The 15,006-nt window shown below is 35.6% G+C and overlaps 1 protein-coding gene across 3 annotated transcripts in view; it reads right to left on the bottom strand.

The window, feature by feature from the left end:
• Positions 1–78: 78 nt before the first annotated feature.
• The window catches only part of LOC134537820 (dolichyldiphosphatase 1-like), a 39,585-nt gene continuing 24,657 nt past the window's right edge, over positions 79–15,006 (bottom strand). The window contains exons 6-7 of one of the 3 annotated variants that reach the window (XR_010076048.1): positions 10,909–11,125; positions 79–10,203 (exon numbers count right to left, since the gene is read on the bottom strand). Coding sequence is in view for 1 of the 3 variants with exons in the window: in XM_063378667.1 (XP_063234737.1) it covers positions 10,996–11,125 (130 nt within the window). In the remaining 2 variants the exon portion in view is untranslated. Of the gene's footprint in view, positions 11,126–15,006 lie in introns of all 3 variants that reach the window. The other 2 variants (XR_010076047.1, XM_063378667.1) reach the window with 2 other exon arrangements.

Genomic DNA, 15,006 nt, shown 5'->3' with positions numbered 1-15,006 from the left:
AGTTCAGCCGCAATCACAAAATTACTCCCACCAAATGCCATACACAGAGAGCTAAGATGTTAACACATCAAAAATTTCTTTTTAATGTGTTGAGAAACAAATGCTGATTGTCTGACAATTCATAATTTCAATGAAATAATACTAGAATAAGACTGCTTTAAGTAGTCACTTGTAGCCACAAAAATATAAATTAAACATTTCTACCTGCTGTGCCAGTACAACATATGTATAAAAAAAAAACACTATCTTTTGAAATTAGAAATTGGTTGACAGGCTCTAAATTTTAGATGTTTAAACTATAAACTATTAAATAAAATAAAAAAATCAACTGCAGTTACTTTTATAACTATTGATTACCCTAATTATCAATCCCAAACCACTTATTAAAGGAGCTGGCAACGAAAACCGTAAGTAGGCCTGAAAATTTGCACAATGTAAAAAAATCGTAGGAGTGGAAATCCAGGCTGTGCGTAGCACATGGTGTATGCGAGCTATCAACATGCAAAGTATGGTTTTATTGCATCACTCATTAATTTAAATTATTTGGTGTGCTTTCGCAAAGTCTACTTTTTAAATAAACGTACTTTCCATGAATAGGTTTTGTTTTTATGGATTACTTTACTTTTTTTTTTGCATCATAGTAGCACCCACAGTCTCACCCCTAATTTTCAAACTTGATTTTAGAATAAAATGTGTGATGCTTTAGCGATAAAAACGGTAAATTTGTTATTTTTCTTTTGTACAACTTCCTTATGCTGTGATATTTTTATTAATATTTTTATCCTTGAAAGTCAAACATGCTAAATAAGGTAAGCTGTAATACTTTTTATGGTCCTCCCTTTATTTACACTTTCCGCTCTTAAACTGTTTTACTTTGACCCCATGAAAAGTGGAAATACGTTTTACTGTAAATAATGTGCGTAGCCATGTTCCACTTTATAAAATAACCAACTAAAACTGCCAAACGTTCAAACACACTAATGATTGCCAGTCCGCAAATTTACAAAATACAGTAATCAGTATGATTTTCAGAGAATAATGGGCATTTAAATTATCGATACGGTACTTACATTACACCGTCTTTATTTTATAAATTATCTAATGAATTTGAATGTTTATATCATCACGTCAGCGGCAAGCTAAGGTTACTAGCGAAGCGGAATTCGAGAACGAAATGTGTACTGCACAGTGCACGCATACTCCTCTTTAAAGTTAAAAGGCACCTACAAAATTGAAAACTTTTACAGTTTATCTTACCCTTTTGAAGTCGGCATTGCACAATACATTTTAAACGTATTCAACCTATAAAACTTAAAGCGGTTTTTGAAATGCATAAACTTTAATTACAGCATTTATATTTTTTAATAATTAATCTGTACATATAACATGTTTCAGCTTGGAAACAAAGATTGTTAGTTATCGGCAAAATGGTGGCATGACTTTAGTTTTCAACATTTCGGAAACGTAAAGTAAAAAATCCTTGACTAACTTTACCGGAACAATATTTTGAGAGCTATTGTAGAGTCAAAAAATGTTAAAAGTTTTCAATTGTGTAAACAGGTCTAAATACATGTCCATTTCGTTACATGCTTCTTTATCTTTTTTCTGTGCGTGCACAAGTAAGTACCACGGGTGTCTTGAACCAGTTAAAAATTGAAGAAAAATGAGCGAAGCAAGAGAAAATAGAAAGAGAAGCTTCTTGTGGAATTATTATGAACCTGGTGAAGGATTCACTAAATGCTTACAGTGTAGTAAGCAACTGAAGATGCCCACAGGTTAGTATTAAATTATGGTCATCTTATTTATGCTTAGTCGACACGGAACAAGGCATTTTCGCTCCAGCTGTATTAAAATTCTGCTATATTGATTCCACTACACAAATATTATTAATATAATTAATACTTATCTGCTGATATAATACTTTTATCTTCGCCCGACGAGGTAAACAAACTGTAATCAGACCCTTTTCGTCCGTGCTATCACTTGTAATTGCTGATGGAAAATACACACGTCTAGTGTGTTATTATTAATTAATCGAAAGTATCGTGCAACCAGTAAAATAACGATTCTTATTTTTGGTCTACATAGCTATAATGAACACAAGTCTGAAGTGCTTCCACTTCTCTTCAAATTACCAAAATCTATTTGTGTAAATTTGTACATAGGGCCTAACATGTTTTACTTAGTAATTTTATTTCACATTTCAGGTGCAACTTCTTAATTGAAAACTCACCTTTCCTGCCATCACTCCATCCAGTATCATGAATTTTTAAAACTATCTGGAGGAGCTAAAGAGAAATCCACACCAAAATCAACCGCTTTCACATCAACATCTGCTAATGGTATGGGTGAACGGCAAGAACCAATTTCAGCTTTTTTGAAAAAAGTTGACATGCCTGCTCATGGAAAAGAAGCAAAGTCAATTAACGTGAAGATTGCTCGAATGAGTGCCATGTGTCATCTACCATACAGGTTCGTAGAAGAAAAAGACTTTCTTGACTTTATGCATCATCTGAAACCTAATTACCAAGTCCCAGTCAGCACATTTTCCCCACAGATTGTTCCTGAACTGTAAAACCTAGAAAGGGACAAATTACAGGCCATGATTAAAGAACATCTCATTGATACTGCCACTTACGAAAGCCCCAAACATGTTGCACTGACAACAGATAATTGGACGTCAAGAGCAGGGGAGAGCTACATGTCACTAACATGCCACTATACAAAATACTTTGTATGTAAGTCAGTTAAGCTTGGTAACATTGCTGTTGAAGAATCGCACACTGGTATGACCCTTCGACAAAGACTCTCTGAAATAACCAGAAAGTGGTGTTTGCCACCCCCCAACGAGCAGAGTCCAATAAAAATATTCATAGTAACAGACAATGCCAGCAACCTGAAATCTGCTATCAGTGGAACAAACTACATGCACAGATTTTGTTTTGCACATACACTACAGCTTGCCATTTCTGATGCCAAGAACTCGACACAACACGTCAAAACTTTAATACCATAAGCACGCAAAATTTTTGGTCACAACAACAAATGTTCTACTGCAAGGTCAAGGCTGGGCAAGGTGCAAGAAAATTTGCAGCAGCCAAAGCTCAAACTGATTCAAGATGTCGAGACTAGATGGTGTAGCGAGTATGCCATGCTGGAGAGATTGTTGCACCTTCGAGAAGCTATAGCTGCCGAGCTGAGTACTTCCGACACAGATACCGATTCTCTGTCACAGAGTGAGTGGAAGCTTACAGAAGGAATTGTTAAAGTTATGAAACCTTTTGCAGAAGCTACCAAAGAGTCAAGTGGGAACAGTTACCCAACAGCTTCAATGATTGTTCCAATGATTCACTGCCTGAAAGCAGCAACACTGAACTACATACAGAATGAAAACACACCCGGTGTAGCATTTGGACGAAACCTTTTGAAGGCTTTAGCAACAATATTTCCATTGTACAAAATGGATTATGTAAATGCCCTATGCACCATTCTTAACCCAAGATACAAAGTTACATTATTTGAAGATGAAAATGAAAGGCAACATTCAATTATTCTACTTAAGAAAGCACTACAGAATACTCAGATCGATAATGCACCAGAGAAGTTTGCGAACTCTCTTCAAGTCATGCAGCCAGAAAGTACTGGATCCTTGTGGGATGAACTGGACAAACATCCCCGAACACAACCTCAAATAGATGAACCTTCATCTATAAAGGCCATTGAAAGTTACCTTGCAGCACCCCGCCTACCAAGACACGACAGTCCATATGAGTGTGGAGAAACAACCGTCACAATTATCCTGCCATTGCCAAGGTAGCAGACAACTACCTCAATCTGCCAGCCACCCAGGTGGCAAGTGAGAGTTTTCTCTACAGCAGGCAACATAGTTATCAGCCGCAGAGAATTGTTGTTGCCGCACCATGTCGATGAACACCTTTCTCCATGACAAGTTGAAATGATTTGCGAAGTGATTTATGTTAGTGCTACAAACATATAATTTGAATTTTTTTTTTATAATTTTTGAGAATCTGGTTGTGCTTCTTCAATATAGTCTCACTTTAATTTTAGTTACTTGATTTAAACTGTGAATTATGTGACAAGTTCTTAAAAGGTGGTATGTTAAATTTTTTTAATATTCTATGTTATTTTAATAAATATTCTCAAATTCGATTAAAAAAATTCTAAACTCATTTTTTTTTAAAATTCAATTCAAATTGAAAAATCACAATTCGCAGAAGTCTACTAGAAACGTGCAGTCAACTGGCAGAGCTAATCAAGTGCCAGCTCAAATTTCTCACTTCACTCATTTAAAATTGCAAATGTATAAATATTAAGTTTTTTAAATCTGAAATAATTGCAATTAATATAATGAATGTTTAAAAATTAAAATATTCCTTTTGTTTCTGGACTGTATTTATTTACAAACCTAATTATATTTGACCACAAAATTAACAAAAAAGAATCACCACCACATTTTAAATAAGTTTCTAACCATCATCGTAAGATTAGTGGCATGCAAAAAATGGAAATAAAAAATTTAACCTTAACCTTAAAATCATGGTGTAACTTTACCCAAAGCTTAGTTACCGAAGTTTAACCTAGCTATGGTGTAATTGACCCTTGGTATTCAGCTACGTATTCAGCTGATGATTGCCATATACAGTGAAACCTCGTTTATTCGTTCCCGCATTGTAGAATTTCCCGGTTTTATTGTTCAATGTCCGTGGTCCCGAAAAAATCCCGCAAGAATAATGTTAAAAAAATCCCGTTTCCATCGTTTATGAATATTTTTTAACCCGGTTTAACGGGTTGAACTTAACAGGCTTTTTACCGATTTCACATTCAAATTCCTGAGAAATATTCCAGTTTACGCGTGTCTACACGACACACAATACCAATATTTACATATGGCTGCCATTACTAAAAGAAAACGAATAAAGTGAGCATGACGCTGTTGCTAACAGGTTCACCAACTTCGATAAAACAACAGACGAAAGCTAACGCTCGCACGATAGTTCTTGCTTTGTGCGATAATCGACACTACAATATAACCGTGGTCGATATACTGTACACACTAGCCCAACGTAAACACGTTTCTATTTAGCGACAGTGAAATCGTGCGAGAAACATAGACGAAATTGTTCATCCTAGCGTTTCCGTGGCCGGCCGTATATGCGCGAGATTTTCTTTGTTTACGGTAAATTAGCTTTACGCATTTAACTCTAATGCACGTGTGAAATTTGTAAAGGTTCATTGATATGTATCGGCCTACAAAAGAGGTTAAAAACATTAAAGAGCGTTTAGAAATTATAAATGCAGTTGAAAAAAATCCAGGCGAAAAACGGGTTGATTTGGCAAAGCGCTATGGTATTCCTCCATCGACTCTTAATTCTATCTTCACTAGAAGAAATGAGATTCGGAAACAAGCAAGTCAGTTCGGCCAGTCTTCAAAAAAACGGAAAATGGCAAGACAGTCGAAATACAGTGAGCTTGAGAAAGTTTTGTTTTCTTGGTTACAGCAAGTTCGGGCATCAAACATCCCAGTGGATGGCACACTGATCAAATAAAAAGCTCTTCAAATAGCTTTACGACTTGGAGTTGAAAACTTCACAGCTTCCAATGGGTGGATTTGTAGATTCAAGGAACGACATGGGCTTGCCTACAAACAATTGTCTGGAGAAAGTGCTGTAGTAAATAAAGATACTACTGAGCAGTGGCTGGAACAACTTCCACAGTTATTATATGGATATTCTCCAAGGGACATCTACAATGCTGATGAAACAGGGCTGTTCTTCACTGTCTCCCCGACAAAACCCTTTCATTAAAAGGTGAATCTTGCCATGGAGGAAAGCAATCGAAAGAAAGAATAACTGTGTTGTTATGTGCAAATAGTGATGGAAGTGACAAAAGGAAACCCATTGTAGTGGGAAAATCAGCAAAGCCAAGGTGTTTTAAAAATGTTAAAACACTGCCAGTTACATACCATGCCAATAAAAAGGCATGGGTAACTGCTGACATTTTTAGATCATTTTTGTGTGAACTAGACTCCAGCATGGGCACTTACTGTCGCAAAATCATTCTGTTTGTGGACAACTGCGCAGCTCACCCGAAGGACATGTCTTTTTTTACGAAATGTGCGAGTAGTCTTCTACCCTGCAAACTGCACTAGTGTGTTGCAGCCATTGGATGCAGGAGTAATAAAGTGCTTCAAGCAACAATACAGAAAAATGCTTGTGCGGAAGGCAGTGGGTCTGCTAGATGCTAGAGAGGAGAAGTCAGGTAAACCATTGAAAATCAATGTGTTCCAGGCCATCCACTATTTGTCAGTTTCGTGGAAAAACATAAGAGCGACAACAATTTCCCACTGCTTCCAGAAATATGGCGTTGGAAAGGTAATTTCACCAGTTGATGAAATTGTGACGGAGAGTGACAAGGAGTTCGAAAAAGATTGGGAAAAGCTGGGTGAAGATGTTGGCTTCGAAACCTACTGCAGTCTAGACGATGATCTTGCTACGTGTGGTGAGGTGAGCATTGAGATGTTGTGTAGCGATGCTCAAGGACAAAAGGAAGAAAGTGAAGAAGAAGCAAATGAAGATGATGGAGAAGAGGTACCCTCATTCTCGGAAGCACTAGCTGCTTTCGACAAAGTGAAGGCATTTTGCTATGCGCATAAGCTCGGAGATTTGGAAGAAGATAGAATTTCAATGATGCAAACCTTGCTGTTCAGTCTTAAAAAGAAGTTCTGATACCAAGCAAACAAAAATACAAGACTTCTTCACTAAAAAATAAGTGTCAAGGAGGATGTGAGACTTGTGTTAATTACAGTTCATTTGTACATTATTTCCCCCTTTTATTTGATTTAAATAAGTGTATTTCTTATTGTACATTGAATTAATAATAACAAACTTGTGATTACAAACACCAAAAATATTTTGCTGCATAAAAACTCATCTTATAATTTCTCTGCATTATAAATAAGAAAGAAGTGTGCATCTTATAACATGTGGTGAGTATGTACCTTTTAAATTTTGATTAATACATACGTAATTACTTGCTTAAAACATACAAATTTGAAGTTTATTTTGTTTTGTTCATTTAAAAAAATTAAGGAAGTATAATTTTCCAATATTGATAGTGTATATACAGTGTGCTGCTGGTGTCAGTTTATGGAAATACCTAACTGATTCACTGAAAGTTTTTGCAATAGTACATACATTGTGTATTTGGTAACTTTAGAGTGTGTTCCCACATTGTAGGATTTCCTGGATTATCCGTTTTTTACTCATGGTTCATTGGAAAACGGATAATCAGGGTTTCACTGTAATTAATGGCCAAAACTTTTGAAATACTACAGGGTATCATACTCCTTACTAAAATATCAGAAAGAAGTATGTTGGTTCCACTTTTAAAATATACAGCTGAAAGAAACAAAATCACTTTTGAGTATTTAAAGGCATCTGAATGGGGGCTTTTGGTTGGGAACGGACTTATTGCTGTTTGTCCAGGTCGATAGTTCATATACGAATGCACATTTTACACGTTCAATTCAACTGCAATTGTCCTTACATTTGAATGAATAAATAAACTCAACTATTACTAAATCAAGCACCGCTATTCTGAATGGGAACACCGAATACAGCACTGCTTGAACATAATGTACGGTAGAAACTGTGTCATGAACCGCTAGGACCGCGGTGATGGGCCACCAATGATTTTACCCTGCAGAGTCGAGGAATTTACAGCCCTCTAAATCTCAGCTTTTAGGAAGCACACAGCACAAGAGTTTATTTCCCCGGTATTCCTCTTGTCATGTTCTTGTTACGTTAACATCAAATATCAAATTATATAAACAGAGTTCCTTATGTTGCCAGCTACTTTATTATCCAACTGTACTCTCCAATTTTTAATACCATAGGATCATTTTTCATACCCTTAAAACATGCTAGAGCAGCAGACCGAAAAACATAACATCCAAGATTCAATAAAGTCACCAAATGAATTAAACACTGAATACTGCATTCCAACATACTATTCCTACTAAGGAACAACACATAAGATATTAAAAAGCTTTGATTTAAACTAGGCTAACAGAAAATAACATATAAAACGTACTGCCAAACAGTCAACAAACAAATTTTAACACATGGCACCACATATTTGGGTACATACACATTTCAATCTAAGGTTGAACTATCAAACAACTTTCCATTCTCCGGCAAATATATCTACCTAATGTAACTACGTACATATAAATTTTAAAGTTTAGTTTATACTTACAATATAGAACAGTGTAATGCAAAATATACAAGCTTTGTACTTTTTTTGTTTTCTCCCAATTCAAGTTTCCAAAAAATTAAGATATAGAAAAATATATCATAAAATATACAAAAGAAAGTACTTTACAACACAAAATGTAATGAAAATTATAATCTTAAATAGTCAAGTCTCGTTTACTTATAATAAAATTAAAATAAATAATAAAATATGCATAGCTGCGTATGACGGGTCCAAATCAATGAAAACACTCTGACTACAATTTTTAACAAATGTGAGACCCTAGGAAGCAAAGGAGTATAAGTGAATATAGGATAGTTTTGAGAAAAAAACATTGAAAGAGAACAAACACAATGCCTCCAAAGAGGAAAAACATTTTGTTAAATAGTTAAACACTTGCACAATGGAGACAACAACCTGAGTCCCTTTCAGAGCATACAGTTTCCCTTTGCCTAGAAACAGTTTCGTATTCACGTTCAAACATAATACATATCTATATTCTGCCACCTTCACCCCTTTGCTTCTAACTGCCTCATACATAGTACACTAGCTGTGGCTGCAACTTTGGTGGTGTGAAATAGTTCTAGAGTGATGCATGCAAATACAAAGGTGTAAATGTTGCGGGAACGATGCAACTTATCTGGATGAAAAATTCCCTGAATGAAAATTCACAACAAATATTATTCTTAAGCTAAATTTCACCCAAAAGTAATTTTTGTGAGTTATACTGTAACAATCAATAAGACAGAAATTTTAAAAACTATTATTTTAAATAAATAAAAATTACAAAGGCTTTCATTAAAAGTGACAGTTATGGTTATACAATGGCAGCATGTGAATTGTAATAGGCTAACCCTATACTGCATTATTTAAGTAATGTATTAGGTACGTATATTAAAATATCTTAGGCCGTGTCCCATTTATTACACAGGCAAGAATAGACTCACTTGCAGGAATCGGAATACCTGCCCTACGCTCACTTGGGCATTTTGTAATCAAAATGGAAGTCACAAACACTATCCTTCACAATATGTTGTATCTGCAATTTTCACACTACGATTTTCTTTTCCTAACTCAAGAATCACCTGCACATGTATTTGCTCTTCCATATCAAATAGCTACACTAGCACTTTTTAAGTCTACATACAACTATTTATTAACTCCCAAACTTAGAACTGTTATAGTTATCGCAGTAATCTCTTGCATTTCACATTAAGTGCAGTTTATGTACGAGATTGGCCAAAAGTAGACTGAAACATTGGATTCATGCCCTAGATCATGTTTAAGAGCTCCAACTCCGACGTACAGGATGCACAAACATAGTATAACGAAACTCAGCTTTATAAAAAAGACAATAGTCTTCATTATTTAAAGCAACATAGGACAGCTTAAAATAGAGAAAATCTAGATCAAAGTTTTAGTAGGCACAACTTCCAAAGGATGTAAAAAATTTTTATACGGAGGGAGAGTTTTATTTTCCTCAATTACGAACTCATGTTAATGGGTGTAAATACTTGATTAAAAATAAAATTTGCTTTAAAATGTTTAGAAATTTGTTTTGCAGTTATTACAAACTGCTAATAGTTTGCCTTGTTTTTAACATATAAAAAATTTTATGGACTACAGATTGTCTATTTGGAATTTCGACACACTAGCCTACACATTACAATAACTGTGTGAAGTGAAACTAAGGCTCTACAATGAACAGAGTTTGAGGGGGGAGGGGAAAAATTGTGAATCCCTATGTAAAAAGGTTAAAAATGAGAATTCACCTATTGGGAATTAAATCTAGACCACCTAACGGTGACTTGGAGAGGTGGGATGGAATGAGTTTTCATTATTATACTTAGTCCTGTTGACAGTAGAATGAACTCATGACCCTCCTCATCACGATGCCTCCGAGATCACTGTCAATGATAGCTCTTTATTCTGAAAAAAAAAAACTGTGTGTCGCTATCTTTTTGGTGTAAATGAAATTATGGTGAATAATGGGAGGTGGGTGGGGGGGGGGGGAGAGGGGGGTGGGGGGGGAGAGAGAGAAAGGGGGGGGGGGGGCATTTATGAGCACACAAAATTCCAAAACCAATTAATTTTCAAAAGCATAGCAGCCCAGACAAGAGTGAGAACTATAAAAAACTTACCATACTTCATATTTTATAAGCAAAAATAGGTATTATCAAAATATAATTAATGAAAGTACAATTTAATGCCATACTTTGTACCCTTTTTTTTTCTATAACTATGAAAAGTACTCATAGAAATATGCTGACGATTTGGCTGCTGCTATAGTTTTCTCTTCCATTTACCAACCTACTCGAAAAAGTCTTTCTTTCTCCATCCCAAGAAAGCAAGTCACCGCCGAGAGCTAAATATGTTAAAATGTCTGGCGATCAGCAAACACCATACTAACAAATCAAGCTGCTCGTAAAAAATATCACACACCCCTAACCGTGCACACATTATCACAAATAAAAAAAAAAATGCAAAAGTCATTTTCGCAGCTGCAGTTTAAGAGACGGAGAAAATTAATTTACAAAGATGCACGATCGACGACCAAACACATTCCAACCACCTGAAAAAAGGAAACTCGCCATGTTGTAAAACACGGAAGTGGAATCACGACGAGGTACGCACTCGGGGGGCGGGGCACTACCTCTTGCAGGCCCAGTAGAAGTGCAGGAGGCTGTGGAGGAGGCCGTCCTCGTCCAGCGACGGCAGCCGTCATTGGGACTTCATGGACACCAGCTTGCGGCCGCGGGCCCGGGCCTCCTGCCGCGAGTGCGTGTACTCGAACCACAGCACGTTGGGGATCAGCGTCGTGTCCCTCAGCAGCAGGAACTCCGACATCCTCCTGGAACCCCGACACCGCCCGTGTGTTCTCCCATCCGCACTCACACCGCTCGAGCGTCAAGACCTGTGTAGGTACGCAAGCACTCGGATGCAGAAACTTTCATTTTATTGTTGCGAATGTAATTACATTGGAAAACCCCCTTAGTAAGCAGAAAATCCTATCTGAGTGTCTGAACAAATTTAAATTTAATGACCTTATTAAAAATTTATTTAACACTCAAAATTTTGATGTTTCACTACAAGGAAAGAATTGATCCGCTTTGATAAAAAAAAAACCATTGGATTCTGAATCATCCAACCCCGTTAGAATCAATAAAATCGTCCAACTCCAGAATTGGAAATCAACTTAACACTACTGTGAAAGTCTACAAGTCCTGTCGCTGGCACGCCTCATGGGAAAGACACACATCTGCCTCTAGTAGAGGCAGGAAATGATGTAGCCAAGTTATTATTTTCCAATTATTACGATGACAGCCGTAATCCTGTGCTCTACCTTATACACCGGTGATCTTCGACTGTCCCTAAAACTAAATCAGGCCCACCAGGTAATTTTATATGGTTCCTGGACAATGTTTCAACGAGCATTACTTTTGCTTAAAGCCTTTACAAATACAACGCAAATTTAAGTCTAAGTTTAAGAAAGTAATACTAGCATTTTTGTAACTCTGCTTAATCTCTAGTTTGGCATTTTATAACTGAGGAAAGAAGAATTGCATTAGTTTGGTCCATTTAACAAAATAAAAATGAAAGAAATTGGTGTAATTTTTCTTTTTCCTAATGTGAAAAAACTATTTCCATATAGACTTTGCATGAAAGTCTTTTAAATGCTAACAGTATTAGAGTAAACTTTTTGCAACATTACAAACTTAAATTTATGCATCATGCCAGTTAGTTATCATTAGTTTTTTCTTCTTCTGTGGTTGAATGTTGAGATTTCTGAACAGTGAGCTGGAAGTCCTGCACGATCTGGCCACTCCCTTTTCCACGCAGCCTTGAACAATCTAGTCACCTAGTTGCCACCTTAAAACTAGTGATGGGTCGATTCCGATTCCGGAATCGGTCGGTTCCACCGATTCCAGTATAATCGTGGGATTCAGAATACAATGGTTTTGGAATCAACCATGACCGATTCCTGCATTGTTTTTAAGTTTGAAAAATACTTCTCCTACACAACGTAAGAAAATATTAAAATGCATGCAAATATAATTTTTAAACTACATGATACAATCTTTTTTTAGGGAACCAATTTACGAATTACGGTGATTAACGTATTTATTTCCTTGCACCGCCATTTTCCCTACAGTACAAATGCAGTATCTACTTTCCCGCTTTAAGCGAAAGCATTATTCGGAAATTACGTTGCAGCAGCACTGCATTTAATAGTAAACCTTCAAAAATAATTAGACAAAACCATAAATGTTTAAAGAAAAATATGTAAATGTAAACAGAAAGTAAAATAATGTAAACGTTAACTATATGATCATGGCAGCTACATTTGCCATTGTAAACAATCTAATTTTTTTTTGTGCTACCTGCCATGGTAAACCATATGGCCATGAACGAAATCTTTGGTGACGTGAACGTGAAAATTAAGATGTTTCACATCTCTGCACTTTAAACTTTAAAGAATTAAAATGAAATAATTTTTGAATAAGATTTTACCCAAATTCACAGTAGATTACTGCGACCATATTAAAATAAGTTTAAAAGCAACATAACCAAATTGCTGTAAATCGGCGTTCTTGTGGGTGTTCAGCGATGCTCGTTTTACGTGAGATATACAGTAAAACCCTGTTAAGAAGTTTTTCAAGGGACTGGATGCTTAAAACTTCTTAACAGGGAAAACTTCTTAAAAGGGAAAAGTAATTTCCAACATAAAAATCGATTTTACTCAAATGACATGTGCTGTATTCACTCAAAAATACACTTACTATCATTGGTATGCTGGAATAACGGAATAACTAATGACATTATTTATCAGTAAATTGAATTATTAAAACTGTATTTAATTTAATAAGCACGTTAAAACTAGTATTATCAAAACACTAGCAAAAAAAGCAATAACATTTATTGTTTTAAAAAATATACGAAAATAATTCAAAGAAAGTAATAGCTGGCGATATATGGTTTACTTTGTTTTCCTCACGTGACTTGAATTGGAAAATTGGTGTACTGATGGAAGTTACTCTAGTCCCCGAGAATGCAAGCAGGTGATTGGTCATGCGGCGTGCGGCACAGGTTTCAACGACCGTGCGCGTTTCTCATTCGTCACTCGAAATGGCGCACAGATACAACAGCGTATGGCGTGTGGCACAGGTTTTTCGACGGTCTTGTTCTGTCCAAATTAATTACCGTATTGGCCCGAATATAAGGCAACCTGCAGTTTCAGGAGGCCAAACAAATGTAAAAATAATTTTGGTAGAAATTAATGTGAAAATTCATTAGACATACGTTTTGTGTTGATAAATCCTTTTTGCATTTATGTATACCGCATTTAACTTTACATTTCACTTAAGCTACGTATTACTATTTAGTAGTGTGTTAAACGTAACAAAGCAAACAAAGAATGCAGCTTGCCGGAACAAAACAAGTGGCTAGCTGCCATGGTGAAGCATACGGCCATGAATAACTTCAGTGACGTGACCGCGAATATTTGTCCATATTACTCTCTGACAGAATCTCTGTCCTATGAATTTTGAAGAATAATCTATGATAATTATGTTATTTGAAAGGTTTTTACATAAATAAAGCATGGATTACTGTGAAATTATTAAAATAGCTTTTGAAGCAACGTATCAAATTCCTACAAATATGGCGTCTTCGTGCGTGTTTGGCAATGTTAGTTTTACACCAAAGAAATATTGTGGAAAGACAGTTGGCATCCGTGAATTTCCAAACATTACATCCGAAATGTTCATAACATTTTCTGTTTGTAAACGTAAACAATCGTTCTGAAAATAGCTGTGATATTTTAGTACAAATATTTCCGTTAAAAATCTGAAATTAAACTACCGTAAATGTTAACACGCGATTGTACACAAAGTACAAATATGAATTGTGTAATAAAAGGTTGCCATTTTGAGATGCTTCAACATTCACATTTTTACTCAAGAACAAATATTTTAATTTTCAACTTGAAACAATTGTGAATTACTGCAATATAGGGTGGATTTATGGTTTTTCCCGTGTGAGGTAACGATGTTTTAGTTAATATGAAAAATCGTGAACATTCTGTTTAACAATGTTTCTACTGTAGCTTTCAGCTTGGAACTAATGTTAGCGGTGCTGACGACATCTTGGGTGCGAAAATAAGGCGTCTTCCAATTTTCACATCTCATGTTTATGTAAAAATTGCCGCCTTATATTCGGACCAATACGGTATTAAACGTTTGGAAATATGTAAATTTTTAAAATTAACCTTAAAAATTGTTTAAAAGCTTTAAGATAAACAATATTATTTTATTTTTTCCTACAAACGCTGAATGTTATATGCGGGAAGCATATATAAAGACAAACATTATGAAAGGGAAATATTAACATAGGGATATACGGAAGTGATCAAGGGAATAATTTTTTGAACTTAATAAACGGGAAAACGTGTTACGCGGGAACGTCTTAAGCCAGTTTTACTGTATTTTGGAAAGGCAGTTGGCTAATCTGAATTTCAAACATTGCTGCTGAAACGTTCGTAAATTTTTATTACCAAACATAAACAATCTTTTGAAAGTAGTTGTGTTAGTTTAACAGAATTGTTTCCGATAAATTTCTGAAATGAATTAAATGTTAACACACAATTATTTCAAGAGTTTAAATATTTTGTTTAAGAAAATCTCACCATAAAATGTGGAAATTTTGAGATGCTAAAACATGCACAGAACTTTC

This window comes from Bacillus rossius, chromosome 12, assembly GCF_032445375.1.
Source record: "Bacillus rossius redtenbacheri isolate Brsri chromosome 12, Brsri_v3, whole genome shotgun sequence".
NCBI lineage: Eukaryota > Metazoa > Arthropoda > Insecta > Phasmatodea > Bacillidae > Bacillus > Bacillus rossius.
Note: the sequence above shows the minus strand (reverse complement) of the source record. Positions and strands in the feature narration are given on the sequence as shown.